General features: G+C 31.2%; 1 protein-coding gene across 1 annotated transcript in view; it reads left to right on the top strand.

Annotated features, from left to right (window-relative positions):
• LOC145304235 (uncharacterized) overlaps positions 1-20,567 on the top strand; it is a 292,443-nt gene that overhangs the window by 178,784 nt on the left and 93,092 nt on the right. The window contains exons 5-6 of the mRNA XM_080146075.1: positions 10,577-10,735; positions 10,998-11,118. Coding sequence (XP_080002201.1) covers positions 10,577-10,735; positions 10,998-11,118 — 280 coding nt within the window. The remainder of the gene's footprint in view (positions 1-10,576; positions 10,736-10,997; positions 11,119-20,567) is intronic.

The raw sequence follows: 20,567 nt of genomic DNA, 5'->3' as shown, positions 1-20,567 counted from the left end.
CGAAATAGGAAGGGAGGTAATTGTCTGTATATACATCTATAATATAGATCTGTTAGCTCGACAACGGCTGCAGATTAAAAAAAAGGTTTGGCTTGGCTGCGACTGCGGGGGGTTAAACTATTGGCCGTGACTGTTGGATATAAAAAATGCTTAAATTCGCATTAACAAAAAAATAGCCCTTTATTAGATAAATAAAAAAAATTATCTTAAATTTTTAAAAATTTTTATGACACTGTATTAAATGTGTATTGTATGAAAACTTTTTTTGCATCTTTAAAGGGGGAAACAAATAGGGAAAACTGGTGTTAATATTAGTTTTAGCAAGTGCCTCATTTTGGCAGGGAGGGAGGGGACATTGGACAGTAAATTGCACTAGTAACCAAAGTTTTTAGACTCGTTGGCACAAAAACTTTGGGTACTTTTATTGATTGGCTCTAAATTTGCAGTGTTCAAACTTTTTACCATAATTTTAATCTACAGAATGGATAATTTTAATCACCATTAGAGATGTATATCAAGTTATCATCCATTGTCTTATCCCTTAAGATCACTGCTTTTTTGGGTGATTTTTCAGTACTAAATTAAAATAGATTTCAAATCAATATTCATTCTAAAATTTTTATAAGCTATAAGTAACACATTTAAATTGTAGTGCTTAGATCAAAATTAGGAAAGTAGTAATACTTTTCGTACATAGCAACGGAGAGACGAACTGACTTGACCTTTTTAAAGAGTAGCTGCGCTTAGATTGCATACATATAATTATTTTATTTAAAAACAAAACCTGCTCTGCTGAACAAGTTTAAAGGCCTTATTTATTATTTTTTAACCTTTTTTAATCAATAGTAGATTTGTTGTAATTTTAACACAAAACATGAAGAAATAATTTTTTACCTTTAAACTTTCTGTTATTACCAGCATTACTGGTAGAAAAATACCTTTTTTCCCCAATTATCTCCCCCCCCCCCCTCTAATTTAGATTGTTAGAAAAGTATGTGAATTTGAATTATCATGTTATATATAGGTTAGGTTAGGTTAAGTAAGTAAGTCTAGTGGGTGCTAGTAGAAAAATACTTTTTTTTTCACCAATGGTCTCACCCCCCCCCCTCCCCAATTATTTTGATTGCTAGAAAAGTTAGTGAATTTTAATTAGCATGTTCTATGTTAGGTTAGGTTAAGTAAGTAAGTCTAGTGGGTGCTAGTAGAAAAATACGTTTTTTGTCACCAATGGTCTCGTCCCCCCCCCCCCCTCCCAACTAATTTAGATTGTTAGAAAAGTATGTGAATATGAATTAGCATCATCTAGGTTAGGTTAGGTTAGGTTAAGTAAGTAAGTCTAGTGGGTGCTAGTAGAAAAATACGTTTTTTGTCACCAATGGTCTCGTCCCCCCCCCCCCTCCCAACTAATTTAGATTGTTAGAAAAGTATGTGAATATGAATTAGCATCATCTAGGTTAGGTTAGGTTAGGTAAGTAAGTCAAGAGGTTGCTTTCCCTTTAATCGTTATTTAATTGAAAATAAGGAAGGTGGTAATTCCCCCCTCCCCTTCCTCCTACGTCAAATTTCTGCTGGGAGCCATGCGGGGTCTATAACAGCGGGGCTCTTGCCCTGCAGGATATCCCAGTACCCAATATTACCTAACCTAACAGGGCCTAAACTAATAACCTCCCCCCACCCTTATTTGATTAAAGCCTTTCTAATCAGTCTTGCCATTTATGAGATAATAAAGATCATGTATACATCCAGCTTTTTGTGTATAGGATTATTCTTTAAGGCTGTAATCCTTTCTTTATGGGAAACATTTTTCATAACACATACTTTTAAACTTTTTCTTTGTTATTATATAAAAGTTACAGGTCCAGAGAAGGTTTATAACTATTTTTGAGTTTTTTTTAGCTTTCTACATGTCTCAGAAACTTAATTTCAACTTTTTAAACATTTGTGTATATTACATGTTAGAATAATCCTGATTTGAATCTTAAATAAACCGATTACCACACATTTACTTGATAAGTTCTTTTCAAATCAAAAAAGGCAATGAATATCTTATTTTTTATCAGCGAAAGAGTTACAAGCAGGATAGTTTTATTTAGGTGCAATATCACTTTTTGAGCTATATAAGCTATCTTATTAATTGGCTTAACAACTTTTGGGACTTAAGGGAATTTTGATTGGTTAATTCATTAAGTTGAGTGTTCAAACGTTTCAACCACTAATTTTAATCTACAGAAGGGGTAATTTTGTGTATCATTATTTTGGATGTACATCAATTTATCGGCCATTGTCTTATCCCTTTAGACCCCCTGCAGAAAAGTAGATTCTATGTATATCCACCCAAAAATCCTTTATTGGTATTTGATTACTTTTATATGTTTATACAAGATAGCAAAATATCATATCCTTGTATATAAAGAAGTAAGCTTTTTTTGTCTGTAGCGAAGGATCTCGCTTACTGCTGAACCGATATGGTTCTCCTTTACATTGAAGCTTCTTATAAGTCCATTGAAGGTTTATTAATAATAAATATGACTCTTCCAAAAAAAATATTTTTCTTTTTAAAACTCAATTAAAAATGGGTGGGGGAAACTTTTCCCCCTCCCACCTTAAGTACCCCTAGAGGCTTCTAAGGGCATGGCCGCTAGTATTGTATAAAATATAGCTTACATTATTTGATCAAAAATCTTTTTTTTCGAGAAAATCTTCGAAACTGTGTTTTAAAATTGCGCTAAAGTTAATTTGGTTAGGTTTAACATTGGCTGTACTGTGTGAACAGTTTTGATTACAAATATATATTTTGATATTCCCCTGATCAATATGTATGGTTCGTCTGTCCATCCGTCCTATAATTGCAGCGTTTAAGGGAGAATTGAGAACAGATGGGTAATTTTCTTTTATTAGCTTTTATTTTTTTAAAATAGATTCTATCTATCTTTGAGTTGAGTGATTGTAGGTATCCATTTAAAGAAAATATAAAATATACAAAAACAAAATTTTCCATATGTAGCAAAGATTTTACTTCAAAAACTGCTATAAAGCAGTTATAATACATATGTCACACTAGTACGTTTTGGAACTTTAATTGACTATCTTAAATGACGAATGGCTGTTTATTTTATACTTGCTAGTCTTTAAGAACTTATTTGAACTGTGACCATCAAAATTCAGGACTTATAGACAATGGTCGTGCAATCAAAGGGTTGGTTGCCTGAAAAATGTTTGAGCCAAGTAATCATGAACTTTATCAGCAAGTTTTCGTTCAGAACCACTCTATAACAAGACCTAATGGTGTTTTCCATCCTCTACAGCTTGTAATGTAACTTTAACCAGTCCAGATTTTTTTTATAATGGATAAAAAACATATTAGATTATTTATTTTTATATTATTATGAACATTTACTTCTGTATATCACAGAAAAAATCTTAAGAACCTAAAAATTATATCGTTTTTAGCTACAAATCAGAGTTTTAAATTTTATAAAGCTAAATTTTTTTGGTAAAACATTTAAAAATTAATTACCCCTCTATAAGCTTTTACCTTTATAGTAATGGACAGATAGAAAAGGGAAGATACATAATTTGGATTGAAGAAAAAGTATATATAGTTTAATGTTGCTTAGCTTTAAAAAAGTCCTTATTGTTACTGGAGTTTTCGTGCAAAGCTTAAAAATCTATTGGACGCTTTTAACTTACCCAAATTGACATTCAATGTCAGCCACACGGACCAATTCTAGCATATTTTTTCAACGAAGTTTTCACCCCCCTGGAAAAAAGCATAAAGATTTCTTTGTTTCCAATTCTAAATATACTAGTGGCTGCGCCCCTAGCATATAGGTGTATTTTATACTAAGGGGTAAATCTGAAAATAAGATAGCCTAAGACCAGCCCGGGACCTATATGAAGTTTCCCTAATAAGGAGAACTTAATCGGTTCATAAAAATAAAACCTTACTACTTTATATAATAGGATATACTTTAGCCATTTTTATTTATTACTTTTTCCCTGTGTATAACTAAAAGTATTTTTTCTCTTTTGTTGATTATTGACGCGAGAAAAATGACTGTGTACATAAATAAATACACAGAGTACAGTGTTTCTTCAATACTACTCATTTATCGTGTATTGTAATAATCCGTTGGGTACTTTCAAGGAAAGAGGGGACATTGGACTGTAAATTATACTGGGACCCAAAGTTTTATTGAATTTTGATTGGTTTATTCTAAACTACTAGTGTTCAATCTTTTCTACCAATAAATGTATTCTACAGGGAGGGTAATTTTGTACATCATCATTGGGGATGTATATCAATTTATCATAAATTGTCTAATTACTGAGTATTTTATAAAATGTTTCATATTTACAAGTAATTTTAATTGGTTCATACCTCTGGTATGTCTTTGGCGTGAAGTTAATATCAAAATGGGGATATATGTCTTGGCTAATAAACAGGTGCCACATTTAGCCACACCGCACATTTAGGACTTCAATAAAAAGGGTAGTGTTATTAAAGGAATATTGTTTCGATGTACAGTAAGTTAAATTGATTAATGTATTTTTGACTTTCAAATGTCGTTTGATCAACATCAAATTATTCTTATTTTTATTTTTGTAACGAAAATCCATCTTAACTAATATTTAATTTTGTGCTATTTAAAGCAATTATGATAAACTAATGGCTTCGCCCCTAGCCTCTAGGGGCTTTGCCCCAAGAGGTAATTAAAGAAAAAAAATAATTACCTCTGGAGATGCCCCCAAAAATTTTAAATGATTAAAAAAAATTAAGTAACTTATGTGAAGCCCCCACTTCACCACTAATTTTAAATAATTAAGAAAAAAATTGAGGGGGGGATTTTTTCATTTTTTGGGGGGGATGGGGGTGTCCCAACCTCCAAGAAAATAGCCTAAAACCACCACAGGACCAGTAGGTATATTCCCTGAAGAGTAGAATCCGATCGGTTCAGTGGTTACCGAGATCTTAAGGGACGAACAGACGGACAGACAGACGAACAGACCGACGGACGGACAGACATCATTCTACTTTGTATTATAGATTGTTGTTTTGATACAACACGTAGGAAATACACTTATATTTACAGAATATGGGAAGAAAAAAGTAAATACAGAAGGATGGGGATTTTTTTTACATTCTTGTTTATATGATTTTTTAGGAAAAAGTTGTAAAAAAATACACCTTAAATAACATTCTACAGATAGACGTCCAAGGGGTGGTGGTGGTGGGGGGGGGGGAGGGGGGTACTCCCCCTTAATTTCTATAAACTCCCCTAAACCTTTGAAACCTGTCATTTAACCATCCATAAAAAAAGCTTGCCAAAAAATATTTTTCCTGAAACTTGTTCGACATTTAAATTTAATTAGGCTGAGAATAATAATATAAAAATTCAAACTGAGATACATTTATTTTAAAATAATCAATTAAAAATATTTTTTTGCAACATATGTTGTATTTATTTATATTAATTTTTTCCTGTCAAAACCGCCAATATGAAATCAACCATAAAAGTAGGGGGTGGGGGTTGGTATGGTCACCCTATATATATATTCTATTTTTTGTGTTTTTCTTTTATCCCTAAGAATGACACATACCAAAGAATGAAGAATGGAAAAATCTTTTTGTACATATGTATTTATTTATATTAAACAAGGATGAAAAAATCCATAAAAAGAAATCCTGTAAAGTAGTAAAGTTTTAAAGTTGTCTGAAGCTTAAGATATCAATAACTACTCAACCAAATGATTTCTATATTTTAGTGAAGCTTCATGTAGGCCTTGGGATGGTTTTAGGCTATTTTATTTTTAATTCCAAGTCTAGGTATAGTTGTAGGCTCTTTTTCTGCTCTTTCCTTACCCTTCGAGCCTCTAGATGCCACGAGCACTACTAGAATGTAAGTCATTTTTTAAAGATTTATTTTATTTACAAGAAATCATAAAAAAGTTAGATCTTTTTAAACGTACAAAAACAAATTCGAAACTAACATATGAAGCAAAACAAATAGTTGCTACACTTTCAAAACTAAGAGAAAGGGAAAATTGTAAACATATGTAGATATATGAGGTGGATTCTTAAAAATAGTGGGGCAAAATTGTTTTCGTGATAAATCCACCAAAATCACATTAAAAATCTACAAAAAGAAATAAACTAAATCATTGAAGGGTTATGAACATAAGATTTTATTTAATTTTTTGTAGATTTTTTATGTGATTTTGGAGGATTTTTCAAAAAAACAATTTTGCTCCACTAAGCGATTAGTGGGGCAAATTTTTTTTAAGAATCCACCTCTGGAATAAGAATATGTCAAATATTGCATTATTTCCAGGGAAGGTGGGGGGCATTCGATTGGTAACTATACTGGTATCCAAAGTTTTATTACAATTCCCTCGCATTCGTTGGCAAAAAAAACTTTGGGTACTTTTTATAAAATCTTGATTGGTTCAAGTCTATCATGTCTAAAATTTAAATAAATTATTTTGTTCTACAGAAGGGGTAATTATGTTTATCATGATTGAAGATGTCCATTGTTTTATTCACTAAAATCATAAAAGAATTTGACAAATATATTTATTTTAACATCTTGAGATGATTTTTAAAATATTTTTATATATGACTGTTATTTTCCCGAAGTTAAAGATAAATTTATTTTGAAAAATATAGAGAACAAGGATAATAATATTAGTCAGTAGCAGAACAAGTTTAACAAAGTTAAAAAAAAAGAGGAATTAAGTGACAAACTTGGAATAGTTTTAGAATAGTTTCACTTATAATAAACGAGGAATGAGGAAAAAGTGAAAAATGGTTGATATCAATTTTGTTGATGTTTATATGGGCCCAATAACTGGTTTTACAACCGTATAATATTCCCTTTCTTTCCAGGGAGGGAGTGGACATTAGCTGTTTATTAAATTGCCAACCCTTCTTTCTCCCAAGATATTTACTTTCTACTAAAGGCAAAACTATACGAATTGACTTTGGTGGAAAGACACTTTTACGTCAATTGTCACGTCCCTAACTTTTTTTAGCTGTCTTCTAGATCAATAATTCATGAGTTTTTTTTCAAGGGATGATTTCTCCCTCCAAAAAATTTGAAACCTTCCCTGGACCTATAAGAACTTCACAATATAGACCCACTAGTTAGCGCTATCCTTCGCTACACAAGATAGAAAGACATCCTAGTACTTTCATAATAGGATAAGAATAATGTTGGAACCCCAAATCTTTTATGATCCCTTTGTCTGTCTGGTTTATTTCTGCGGTGATTGCTTTCTTTCTGTTATTAAAAGCGAAGCTTTTATATAATTTGGGTAGGTCCGTATGTCCGTAAAGGTAAGCTTTTTTTCGATGTTAAAATTGTCCTATCAATTTTAAACTTTGCATGGTGATTCATGTAGTAGTTAAGTACGATTTAGAAAGCGTAGCAACTCTTTAATCGTTGCCAGAATATCCTTGCATTCATTTTAAACATGTTGATTTTTAACTTTTTTAACAACAAATTTTTATGTGTTATATTTTATCCGAATGAACTAATTTTTGGAATACTTATTCCTAGGACAACAAAGTACAATGTTATAAGCAAAGTATCTCTATAATCAAGTCCTAAAAGTATAAGTATGTCCATAACATTATCCTGTATTTAAGCAGTTTTTCAACAAATTTACTTACAATTATGTTTTAACTTTTATATTCGGATTATTTAATTCTGACACTCTAAAAGCTTTGCTTTTATGAATGTTGTCATCCTTCTTATGATAAATCCTTTTATTAACAAAATATTAATATTCTTACTTTTTTATCAGTGTTGATACTCTGTAAGTGACTGTGTCTGTATGTCTGTCTGTATGTCTGTCTGTACTTCTGTTACTTACTGTTTATCTTAGACAAGGAGGGAATTCCTAGTAGTATTTAGTGCAATAGCCTATCACTGCAATTTTTTTCTTAGTTAACATCACTAGATGGTTTTAAGCTATTATACTGCATATTCTATTTTTATGTAAAGAAGTAAGTTATTTAGTTTTTCTGTCTGTCTAACCACTAAACTGATTGAGTTCTCCTTTTTAGGTAAGGTTCACATAGTTTATTTGCTGGTTTTAGGCTATTATTCCATATACTTCTCTACACATGTTTTTATTTAATATATTGAAATATGGTCAACGAAAAAGTCGAATATATTTTTTTTACATGAAGATTAATTCAATTTTACGCCAGGAATTTACTAGTTTCAACCATATTAGGTCTTTTTACAGTCAATACAACAAGCACTAAAAGCACATCTGCCTTGTAAACAGACTTTGTAGGTATAAAAACAAGAATGATAATAACCAGCTGCACCTTTAAAATTGAGCCAAATAGTCATAGGAATCCTTAATGGATAATTAATTACATCTTCTAACAAAGTTGTTTACAAGAAAGCTAAAAAATTAACATGTAAAAATTGATGCAACTGTTGCTAATGATTTATTGGCGTAACTGGTAACATGTCGTCTTGTAGGCGCAACTCATTAACATGCACAGATAGGACTTCCAGACAAAGGTCATGAAATTAAAGAGTTAGGTGTCAAGCAAATGGATGGCCAAAGGGATGTTAAGGGGCTTTGAGAGGTCTAGAACCCGAAGCGACACCAAGCCCCTAGAGGTCAACACGAACCACCATTCAAAGTTTGAAATTGATAGATACGATTCTAACATGAATAAATCAATCATCAGAGCGTTAATAAAAAGTTTGTTTTTATGCATTTTACATGTTGTGTGATTTGTAGAGACTTAATTTATATTTTATTATATTGTTTAAACATTAGTCTTATAAACAAACAAATAAAAGAACTAAATGAACATTATGTTCCAGGTTTATTGGTATTAACATGTAATTTTGTGACTCTGTTTTATAGAAACTTTTTTTTTTTGTAGCGAAGCTACTCTATTAGTTGCTTTGTCTCTCCGTCAGTTTGTTACACTAAGGGTGAAATGTGAGTTTTTTAGCTGCTATTAAAGATGACCATCTAAAATTTTCAGTAAAGATTCCTATGACATATGCGTATCTTGTTATACATTGTTTTGTTCGTCTGTCTGTCTATCACTCTTCTAAAGACCTAAACCTATTTCTTAAAGGTTTCGTGATTATCTTCAATTGTTTGCATATTCTCCCTCTTTCTTTTCTTTTTAATGACAACTGAACATCTGCTTTGTCCCTTACATAATTTTTGTTCTTTTTTACTTATGGATGTTGTCATCCTTGTTTATTTGTTGTGTACTTTGTGTAATTTGTTGTAATGTGACAGTAAGCTGTTTTATTCTCTGATACTAAAATTTTATTTTAGATACATCTATACTAAACAAAGAAGATAAAGTATAGAATATAATCCAGGTAGAAGATTATGCCTGGCTAGCCTGAAGTAAAAATGGAACATTTGAAAGACAAAAACGGCTATAAGGCTGTTAGTAAATAACATGATTTCAGTAATTATTCAGAAAAAATATTCAAAATAAATCCTTTTTGCAATAATTTACTAAAAGCCTTGTAGCCAAGCTTCCACCTTTCTCTTCCCTATTCACAATGGATTAAAAATGAATTTGATGTGCATTTTAAGCCTTAAAAAATTTATTTATGTAAGAAAATTTACAAAAAATATTGTTCTTGTTATTTATATTATAAAACTAGGTTGCGCTCTTAGGTATGTTTTTAAACAGCTGATTTATGCATGAAGCAACTACATCCATACATTAACTTGTGGTAGGGGGGGAGGGGGGAGGAAGGGGCTGTACCCATTTAACTGTCCTATAAAAATTACATATGTGGTCAATCATACTTACCAAAATTAAAACAATATAATGTTAAGTGACTTTTCATCTGTCTAAAACGACCAAGCAGCTAATGCTGTCTTCACTTCAATAAAAGGTGTGTATCAGAGGAGACAGTCTCAATCAGATACTCTTATTTACGGGTAATTAATTACCTTCTTAAAACTGAGAATTATTCTAAAGTCATGTGTGTTACACTACAATACATATTTTAAATTATGAAGATCAAAAAAATTTTAACAGTATATATTAGATTTTGATAGGTTTTTCTAATTTTGTCCAACTAGTCATTGTGATTTGTACTTTAGCATTATTGTCTTTACTGCGCAAGTCAAAGATTCCTTCTAATTTCCCAGAAATTTTTAGGGTTTTCACTTCTATTCCTCCTTATTCTATGATACTAAAACTAAAAAAATGAGTAGCGCAGCTATTCTAAAATTATGGTCCGTCCGTCCGACTATAAAGAATTTATTTTGTTTCACCTGGAAGACTGTTTAATATATGCAACTTAATTCTCTTTATACATACAAAAAATTGATTAAGCAGTTCTTGGAAAGAAATAGATTTTTTAGTCGTTTTATATATTTCAATGTTCTACTTTATTAATACTAGTTGCTTCACCCCTTACCTCTAGAAGAGAGTGATGGAGGCTTGAAAAATGGCCTAAAATCTTCCCAAAACACTTTCGTGAATCTTTAGTGTCAAACAAAAAAAGCTGTATTATCTAAAAAATTATAATAATCCATAAATGTATTAAAACTTTTGTTTTAGTGAGTACAAAAGCACAATGTTACACTGGGCTGACCCCAACCAGCAATGGTGCCAGATCCAGCCTGCCACCTGGCCTGGCTGGTCTACCTGGCAACAACAACAATTCCAGCATCCTTGGCCTACCATTGACCTCGCCAGATGTCAGCTGTTCTTCGGCAGGTATATATCAGTTTTTAAAAGATTTTATTTCATTTCCTTAAACTATAAGAAAACAAATAGACTATAAAGAACAAACTAAATGTTATGTATGTATTATTTATTCAAATGTATAACAATCTTAATGATCCCTTTAATGAAGAAGAAAATTGTGGAGTTAGAAAGACGCATTTATATTTAACTATATTGTTTTATATCATATTTTCTTGTTGAATTATTTTAAGACCTCTTGTGGAATGATTTGAACTACAATATTGTGTTTCAGGAGAGGGGTATATGGGCCTGCTTGGCCTGGGCGAGCCAAGCCGTACTCCGTCTATAGTACAGTCCGTACACACCGAGACTACAGACTGTAATAGTGATATTTCTGTGATAACGTCAATAAGGTAGGTTTCTGTCCTTTCTATGAACGCTTTAGTTCTTGTTTTTATGTGTTTCTTGTGCATTAGTTAATATTTATATTTTGTCACTTATATCGCGATTGGGCTATCCATTATTATCGTATTCATTCGAATCCGGTGGATAGGAACCGGTTCTCATCCATACGAAAAAACTATGTCTAGCATCGTATTATATCCAGCTTTCTACGAATATAAAAATGTACAATTATAAGATTTAAACCAGTTTTTTTAGCCCCGAAGTGCCGAAGGCACGGGTCTTGTACATTCTATATCCGCGGAAAGCGGTTTATAATACGATGAAAGAAATAACTATTCTGCTATCATTTCAAATAATAACTTGATCACAGGGAGGGATTGGACATTGGACTGTAAATAGCACTGGTACTCAAAGTTCTATAACTAATTTATCATATTTGTTGGCTTAAAAACTCTTGTACTTGTGTTGAATTTTAAATTGTTGGTGGTTCATTAAGTTGAGTGTCCAAACAATTAAACCAATAATTGTAGTCTACAGATAATTTTGTATATCATCATTGGATATGTACATCAATTTATCGGCTATTTGCAAAAAAAAAAACGTGGTTTTTGTTTGGTCCATGGTTAAAATGTGAGATGTTACAAACATTCATAAATGGATATAGAATACGTGGATATTATATAACAGAGCTCGATCTTTAAATCGTTTATAGGTGATTTAAACCGGGGCGATTCATTTAGCGCACCATCAAATTATTAATATCAATCTTTAAATCGAATTTGCATGGGCGATTTGAATCGGGCAGTGGCGCGGGCCCGGCGCGGCAACGCCACTCACCGAGTGGCATTGCCGGTTTAAATCGGGGTGATTTATTTAATAAATAAATATTTTTTTTTAATTACTTTAATATTTTATTGCAAAACTATTGTGAAAACATTTTTATAGTTATTTTTAAAATAAATTATATATTAATGTTTTATATAAAATACCATGCTGACACGGAATTTTACATAAAATGCCTTACTGACACGGCTTATGTAATAAAGTTGTACTGGCGCGGATCAATATTTTATTGAGTGTCGCAAGCGATTTAACAACACCGCGCCGAAAATCTTTTAAATATCAATGTTTAATAGGCGCGCTGTGGCTAACCACCAGCGCACCTACAAATCACCTCTGAATCGCCCCGATTCAGCGCACTATAAAAACGATTTAAAGATCCAGCTCAGGTTAATTTGTGTCCTCAATTTAGGTTGCTAATATAATCCTCAGATATTGGTCAATATGTTCGTCCATGGTCAGGGGAGGGAATAGGGGGGAGGGGGTATAGTTAAATCAGCCATTCTAGAGAAACAATTTATAAGGGTGTGCAAGAATCTCTCCATGTATTCTACATCCATTTATTCATTAATATGTAAAGACATTAAGCACCAACTTTATGTCATTATGACACTGTTTGAGTTATATTGAGTAAAAGGGATCTTAAAGGATAAGACAATGGATGATAAATGATACCATACTATATTAAAATTATTGGTTAAAAAGTGTGGACAAAACTAGGTTGGAAATAACAAATTACAATCAAGATAAAAAAACAGTGTTGCATAGCCAGCCACTAAGACATCAACGTTTTAAAACTTTGGGTACCAGTGTAATTTACAGTCCCGTGTCCCAATAGCACCCTAAGTAAAACAGAGCTGGATCTTTAAATCATTTTAGTGGTGAGCCAGATCGGGGTGAGCCAACTTTCCACCAATGAGAGCACAGCATTTTATGAAATACCGCGCTGTGATTGGCTAAAATTCGGCGCACCTCGATCTGGCTCACTAATAAAATGATTTAAAGATCAAGCTCAGTTATGTATAGTATAAACTGTTTAGATAGATAGAGATATGGTAGACAGACTATAATATAAGTTATATTATTGTGTAAGGGTATATGATTAATGATGCACAGGGCAAAAATACTTAATATATTCTGCTACCAAAATATGTATATTAAACATATCAACTTAACTTTAATATTCCTACATTTTTACTTCTGCTTAAATGTTGAAAATCTAATGTTTTTTTTACAAGTATCATACGAACAATAAAAAATATCATTAAATGAATAATATAATCATAAGTGGTTAAATATGTTTTAAATTTTAGAAATACCCTTAAAGATAACTTGTTTTAATTGCTTTAATTCTGTAATTCAGAACTCTTTGTTTTCTTGATTGAACGAAAGCGTTTGATAGTGTTTATTATAGACTTATGTCATAAATGAACAATAAGTATAGCAGCAGTGAATTTATCAGTGGGGGGCTGTTTTATTATGCTTAAGATTCCCTCATTACTTTATATTTAATTGTTTGCTAGCTCTATCTGTATTTCCATTTTCTTATTATTTAAAGTCTCTGGTTTTAGAGAATTGCAGCTACTCTACAGATTGGTATACCCTGCCTTTAATTCCTTATTTTATACAAGCAGCTTCACCTCTAGAGGCCTCTAGAAGAACTATAAAAATAGATAGGAAGGGGGGAGATCAGAATTCCATGTTTTGTAAAGTAAAGAAATTTGAGGTGTGGTTTTTTTCTAAAGGCGATCTTAGACCTATAAAGGAGAGCCATATCGGTTCAGCGGGTAGTTAAATCTTTTGATGGACACACTGACAGACTTTGTTTGACAGACAAACAAACAGACTTACAGACACATATTATACTTTTATTTTAAGGTAAAATAATTTTGTTAATTATTTATTTTTAATCCAAAACTTTGATAGCTTACTTGTTAATGCTGCATATGAATAATGTATTGTCCTTGTTCTCTTAGTATGACTATAAACTGCAAAGGCTTAATGAATGAGAGGATATTAATAGATAGATAGATACAACTATATGAATAAATTAATAGAAAGATAGAAATGCAATGACCATTATATGACATAAGAATATTAATTCTTGGAAATAACAAAATATTTTTCTAAAAACTTTTAAAAAGAAATGAATACAGTTAAAAGGATCTTTTTTGAAACACATAGAAGCATGACTTGGCCAAAAATGCACATTTGCCAGGAGATTCTTAACAAACAAAAATTCAGCCGTCTATCTATAATAGCAGCTAAAATGTTCTTACATAAAATGAATGCATAAAATGTATATTACTGGAGAAAATCACATTTCTGACTGAAGGGTAGAAGGAAAGGACATTTCGAATTATAGAGTAGCTTCTCAACTTAAGATATATTTGTTACATTTGTTTAGTTTCTAATCTTCTAATAAGACTTAATGTAGCCATAACTTGCAAAGATGTAATGGTATAAGTATAATAAATGTACATCAAATTAAGAAAAGTAGGGGGATTGTAGGCTTTTTAGAACTTGCTTTGCACATTAAAAAGCTGCTTAAAATGATTTTGTATGTTTGTTGAAAGACTGTTGAAATCAAAAGAAAATAGAGAAGTGGAACAATCTAAAAATGATGTTAGCAAAGAATTGCTTTCTCTTAAAACAGCAAAATTATGTATTCTGAATTAAAAGTAACAGGATGTCTGTTTGCACGTCGCTGAACCATAAACCGATATGGTTCTGCTTTATCTTCTTAGAGGTTCAGGAGTTTTTTTTGGAAGGATACCTCTTTTATTCTAAGAGAAATTGCCACTAGAAAAAAATAATCATTACCCTACCAAAAAATGTTCATTTTACTTTTTCTTTTTTAAAACTAAAACATCTTCTCTTATTTGTTGGGTAAAGACTTTGAGTGTATACTTTTTATTAAATCTTGATTGGATAGTTTGAACTAAGATTTTTGCACTTTTAGTCTTAATCTACAGCTGGGGTAATTTTTTTTATCACATAAATACATAAATTTATTGTGCATTGTCTTTTCCCTTAAGATTTCCTTATATGTAAAATATTATCTGAGCTGGATCTTCAAATCATTTTAGTGGTGAGCCGGATCGGGGTGAGTCGAATTTCAGCCAATAAGAGCACAGCATTTTATGAATCACTGGCTCACCACTAAAATGATTTAAAGATCCAGCTCTGTATTGTATAAACATAATAAAAAGAATGGATGCAAAATGCAGAATTCTGGTATAATAGATAAAGACATTCTCTTACATAGCATATATATAATAGAGCTAATAAAATAGAGGAATAACCTTCATATTGATGTGATCATAGATATTCTTTAATGATGGTTTATAAGCTTTACAGTCTTTTATGCTTTAATTTTAATTTTTGGAAGCAATATGACTTTTATATAAATAAATATACTTAAGTTTGGGACATTAATATATAGTTTTATAGTTCCTTTTGTGGCAACGCACCTTAAGTGGCGATTCTTCGTATTTTTCACAGTAGCTTTTCTACTATTTCTCAGTACTAGTACTCTAATCTGACTCAACTATAATAGAATAACGCATTTCTTACTACAAATCATTTCTGACAAAGGGAGAGGTCATTTTCTAGTAAATCCCGTAAAGGTGTGTGTTATAAGGCCTAAAAATAGTAGTAGAACGATAAGGTGCTCTAGATATATGTATTCCCTATTGAATAGAACAATAGGGAAATTTTTTTTTTTTTTTTGATAACCGTACCTGGATTATCTAAAAAAAATACGAAATTTCTATCAAACGCTTTGTTTGGCTCAAACTGACAAAAATTAAAAAAAAATATAATTATAATAATAATGTTTTCTATAGGTACAAGGTAAAGGTTAAGAACAATCTATACCATTAAACAAAGGAAGAAGTCATTCTTTACAGGTTGATTTATTATAATTATATTTTTTTTTATTTGTGTCAGTTTGAGCCAAACAAAGCGTTTGATAGAAATTTCAGATATTCCAGGTACGGTTATCAAAAAAAAAAAAAAAAATTTTTTCCCTATTGTTCTATTCAATAGGAAATACAAATATATAGAGCACCTTATCGTTCTACTACTATTTTTAGGCCTTATAACACACACCTTTACGGGATTTACTAGAAAATGACCTCTCCCTTTTATCATTTTGGACATTTATAATCATTTTTTTATTTAAATTAAATTATTTAATGTGTAAACTTTTCAACCATAATTTTGATATACAGCGCAGATAGTTTTGCTTATTATAAAAAATTGTACTTATGATAATAAGGGATCATAAGTGATAAGACAATGGACAATAAATTGTTCTGCACCCCAAATAATAAATAAACAAAATTAACTCTAATTTTTGTAGAATATATTATTATTGAAAAAGCTTGGACACTGCTAGGGTACCACCCCAATAAGATTAAATAAAACTTCCTAAGTTAAAGAAATCTTTTGACAACAATATAATTCCAAGTCCAATGTCCCCTCCCTCCATGGTGATGATTCATAATGCACCAGAACAAATGTTTATATGATGACGATAAAAACATAGATTAATTCTAGATAGAAAGATAATATAAGAGAAAATTGCTTACAAAAAATCTATAATATAAAGTAAAAAGTGTTTTCTTTGTGTTATTTCAGTTCACATAGTTTTGGATATTTTTAAAAAAGATTTAAGTCTATTTTCTACCACGTTTATCTACCTACAAATACAGCGTCCCTAAATGGTAGGTTTCCAACAGGCGTTGCTACAAAAGACCAACTCTACAAAAGGCCAACCCCTACAAAAGACCAACTCTACAAAAGAGTAACACTTATAAAAGACCAACTCTACAAAAGACCAACCCCTACAAAAGACCAACACCTACATAAGACCAACACCTACATAAGACCAACACCTACAAAAGACCAACACCTACACAAAAGTAAAGCTAAAATATAAAGAAGTAAAAAGTAAGGAACTTTACCTTATAAAGAGAAATATATTTTGATCATGGAAAGAAAACGAAGTAGAGTGTTTCGTCGTATCCTCACAGTAGCTTTTGATAGGTTTGATAGTTATTATTGTTAGTTTGGAATAGATGGAATCAACAACATTAATCTTAAGATTTGTATTTTATTTCTGACAACTTTAAACTCCGCGAGCCATTTAGATATAAAATAGAGACAAAAAAGGAGATAGTGACTAGAAATGATAAATCAAAATAAAATTATTTATCATTATTATAAATAAGAAAGAAATAAGATTTATAAAAACCTTTCAACAATTACATTAATCTGAATATAAAAAGATATACTATAAAACAATGAGAAAATTTTTAATTAAAATTGTTCATTACATGACAAGCTTTTGCTCCTCCCCCCCCCCTCCCCTCTAGAATTATGGTCGGTTTCCCTAAAAGTGTTTAGTCGAGCACAGAAATTTTTTCGATTGTTTGTTTATTACTTTAGGTCATACTAGGTTAGAGGGAGAGGGGGGAGGTGGGGGGGTTGTGCTTCAATGAAACTTTGACTTTTTTTTACATATCTTGATTCCCTTGTACCCTGTAATCTTTAAAGCCATATAAAGCATGTATAGACAAAATACTGCACTTGTAAAACCAATTAGAATCCACCCTCAAATTTATATCTATCTAGTATCTAGGGAATTTATTTGTCCAAACTTTGTTCATAACCCTATATAAAAGTATCAGGACGTCTATCTGTCTGTCTTACTGTATGCATAGAGAAGCTGAACCGATTTGGTTCTTCTTTACAGTCAAGCTTCTCATAGATCTTTTTAAAAATATTACTTCCATCCGGCCCCCAAGTATAAAAATATATTATTATACGATTTTTTAAAAATCAAATGAAATATCCAAGTATCTATCTATTGAAAATATAGCTAGATATCTCCATGCATATCTATCTATCCGTGTAAAAAATTGAATAAAAAATAGTTGAATATGATAGCTCACGCAATAAAGAATATAATTCAGAAATAGGCAGAGAAAATAGTAGAGTTATTATAGAGTAGCTGCGAATCGTTTTTCATCTAAAAATAGATAGCATGGCGTTTTGGGGGTTTCGGTGATTTTACCAAGTTTTGACAGCCGCACCATACGGAAGCAGCTTAACGGCAGCTAAATTTAATTTTGGCGGCTGTGGCTTCCTATGTAACGGCTGAGTGCGGCTACCAATTTAGCAGGTTTCATTTTTTTGTATTTTTTTCAAAATGCAAGTAAAATAAATAAATATTATAGTGCTAACAACAAAAATTATATTTCAAACAGATATGTTTTTCTTAAAAATATGGTAAATCAATCCAAAACTAATGAGTCCAATATAAAAATTTTAGAAAGAGAGGGAAAGAGCCTATTACACTTTATGCCTAGCTTTAGGTAAAGGTGTGCCAATAAAAATGACAATTTAAGGTTAAAACTTTATCTAACTTTATCTGAACTTTAAGTTTTCAACAAATAAAAGAAATATTGTATGATTCTATGAGTTTTGATACTATAAATATCCCATATTTTCACAAAATTTCTATTACTTCAATTCTGACCGATTTTTTGTTGGCAATTTCATTGGAACACCTCTCTACATCAATGCCTTGGTCATACTCCTTTATAAATTTGGTGCCTCCACGTTTCTACCAATTGTAACCAGCGAAACTTTAGCTTAAAGTCTATTAGTTGGCACTATGGTTTCGGATTGAGTCTCAGCCATAATTTGACTTCTGATACTATTTTTGACAATCAACCTTTTGATTGTACAACCTTCGTCTAGAAGTCCTTTCTGATCTGAATTATAAGAAATTTCTCCTTTTGCTGTTATATCATGCATATGAATTTATCTTATAAACCATTTCTTACAATTTTACTACAATCCAAATTAATTGATTTCTTTGCTGATTTGCTATAATTTTCTTTATTGTATGAACATATAGAATATAAATTCCAACACTCTAAAGTAAAAGGGATGGATGAATCGAAAATGTTCATACGATACAAATAATATTATATTTTAGCAGAAAAATAAGAAACTTAAAAACACTGTTATAAAAGAGGCTTTAATGTCGATTTTTTTTTTAAATATGAAAACAGTCAAAACTGTTTACTTATATTCTACTTTGATATTTCATATTTAGAACATCCATTAATTCCTGAGAAAATTACTATTCTTGAGTTTTATTTCTGCTGTGGCGTATGCGCACCGTGAATGAAATCCTTTATATAAAAAATGTTGGATGCATGGGTCAAAAAATTACGCTGGGGTCAAAGTTGAGCCACAGAGCCTAATTTCCCAATATACGGAGCTGAACAGAAATTCTGTAGGTCCTACAAACATCACCAAAAAGTTGGGTAATATAAATATTTTTACCCAGGAGGGAGGGGATATTGGACTGTAAATTACACTGGTGGTGGTACCCAATGTTTTAAAGCACGTTATATCATTGAATAAACTATGGGTGTTTTTATCAAATTTGATTGGGTGATTTAAAACTGATAGTGTCCAAACTTTTTAACCAAGAATTTTAACCTGCAGAAGCAGTAATTTTGATTATCATCATTGTGTGTTTATGTCAATTGACATTCCATTGTCTTATCCCTTAAGGACTCTTTTTTACTAGCCTTACTTTGTTATTATTTTTCAATTCCTTATTGAAATAAGGTGGTTAAGTATAATTAAAGCTTATTTTGAAGAAATCTATATTTTTGAGAAAAAAACTTTTGGAATAGTCCCTTTCGTGACAACGCCCTTTAAGGGGCGATTCGTCGTATTTTTAAAATGGCTTTTAATAAGTTTTTTTAGGTTAGGTTAGGTTTATTGGGTTAGGTGATTGCCCCGGAGGGTTAAGCAATTTGCCCCGCAGGGTTAGAGCCCCCCGCAGGGGCTAGAAATAGGAGAAAACCTACTTTGAAAATACGAAGAATCGCCCATTAAGGGGCGTTGCCACGAAAGGGACTATACCCAAAACTTTTTATGAATCATTCAGTTTTTAAAAATTTGTAGAACCTCTTTTTGATGGACATAAGAAATGTGTTTTTTTTTATATTAAAAATGTAAGAAATCCTATAATCTACCCTTTAAACATTTTAATGTAATAATTTTCAGTGATTTAAACCATTAAAAGAGAAACTTTTACAAATGTAAAATATTTAAATTTAGCATATTGATCCCTAAATACGCCCTATGAATTTTATCTGATTATGCCCTGCAAGTGTTGTTTGATGGACAATACAGGTGCATAGACAAGCATTTTGGGTTAATTTTAAAACATGCTGTTTGAAGTATATACATCATTGCCTCTGGCCTCTAGGGGAGGGCGAGGAAGGTATAGAAAATGGCCTTAGATATTGTAATCTTAAACATGTATGTTTTACATGAAATTAGATTGAAACAAGGATGACAACATCCATAAGTAGCGAAGCACAAAAAATTGTGGATGGGAATACGTAGAAGTTGATTTAAAGTGTATTTATTAAAATCAAGAATAGATTTATTGGAGAAAATAAACACGAAACCTTGTTTTATTTTGTATGATGAAGACGGTTAAAGTAAATTACATACTAGATGCACATAACAATGGGGGGGAAAAATTTGAAACTGTTAATGCAAAAAAGTTTTAAAA

Source organism: Acartia tonsa, chromosome 13, assembly GCF_053477335.1.
Source record: "Acartia tonsa isolate MP-2025a chromosome 13, ASM5347733v1, whole genome shotgun sequence".
Lineage (NCBI taxonomy): Eukaryota > Metazoa > Arthropoda > Copepoda > Calanoida > Acartiidae > Acartia > Acartia tonsa.
Note: the sequence above shows the minus strand (reverse complement) of the source record. Positions and strands in the feature narration are given on the sequence as shown.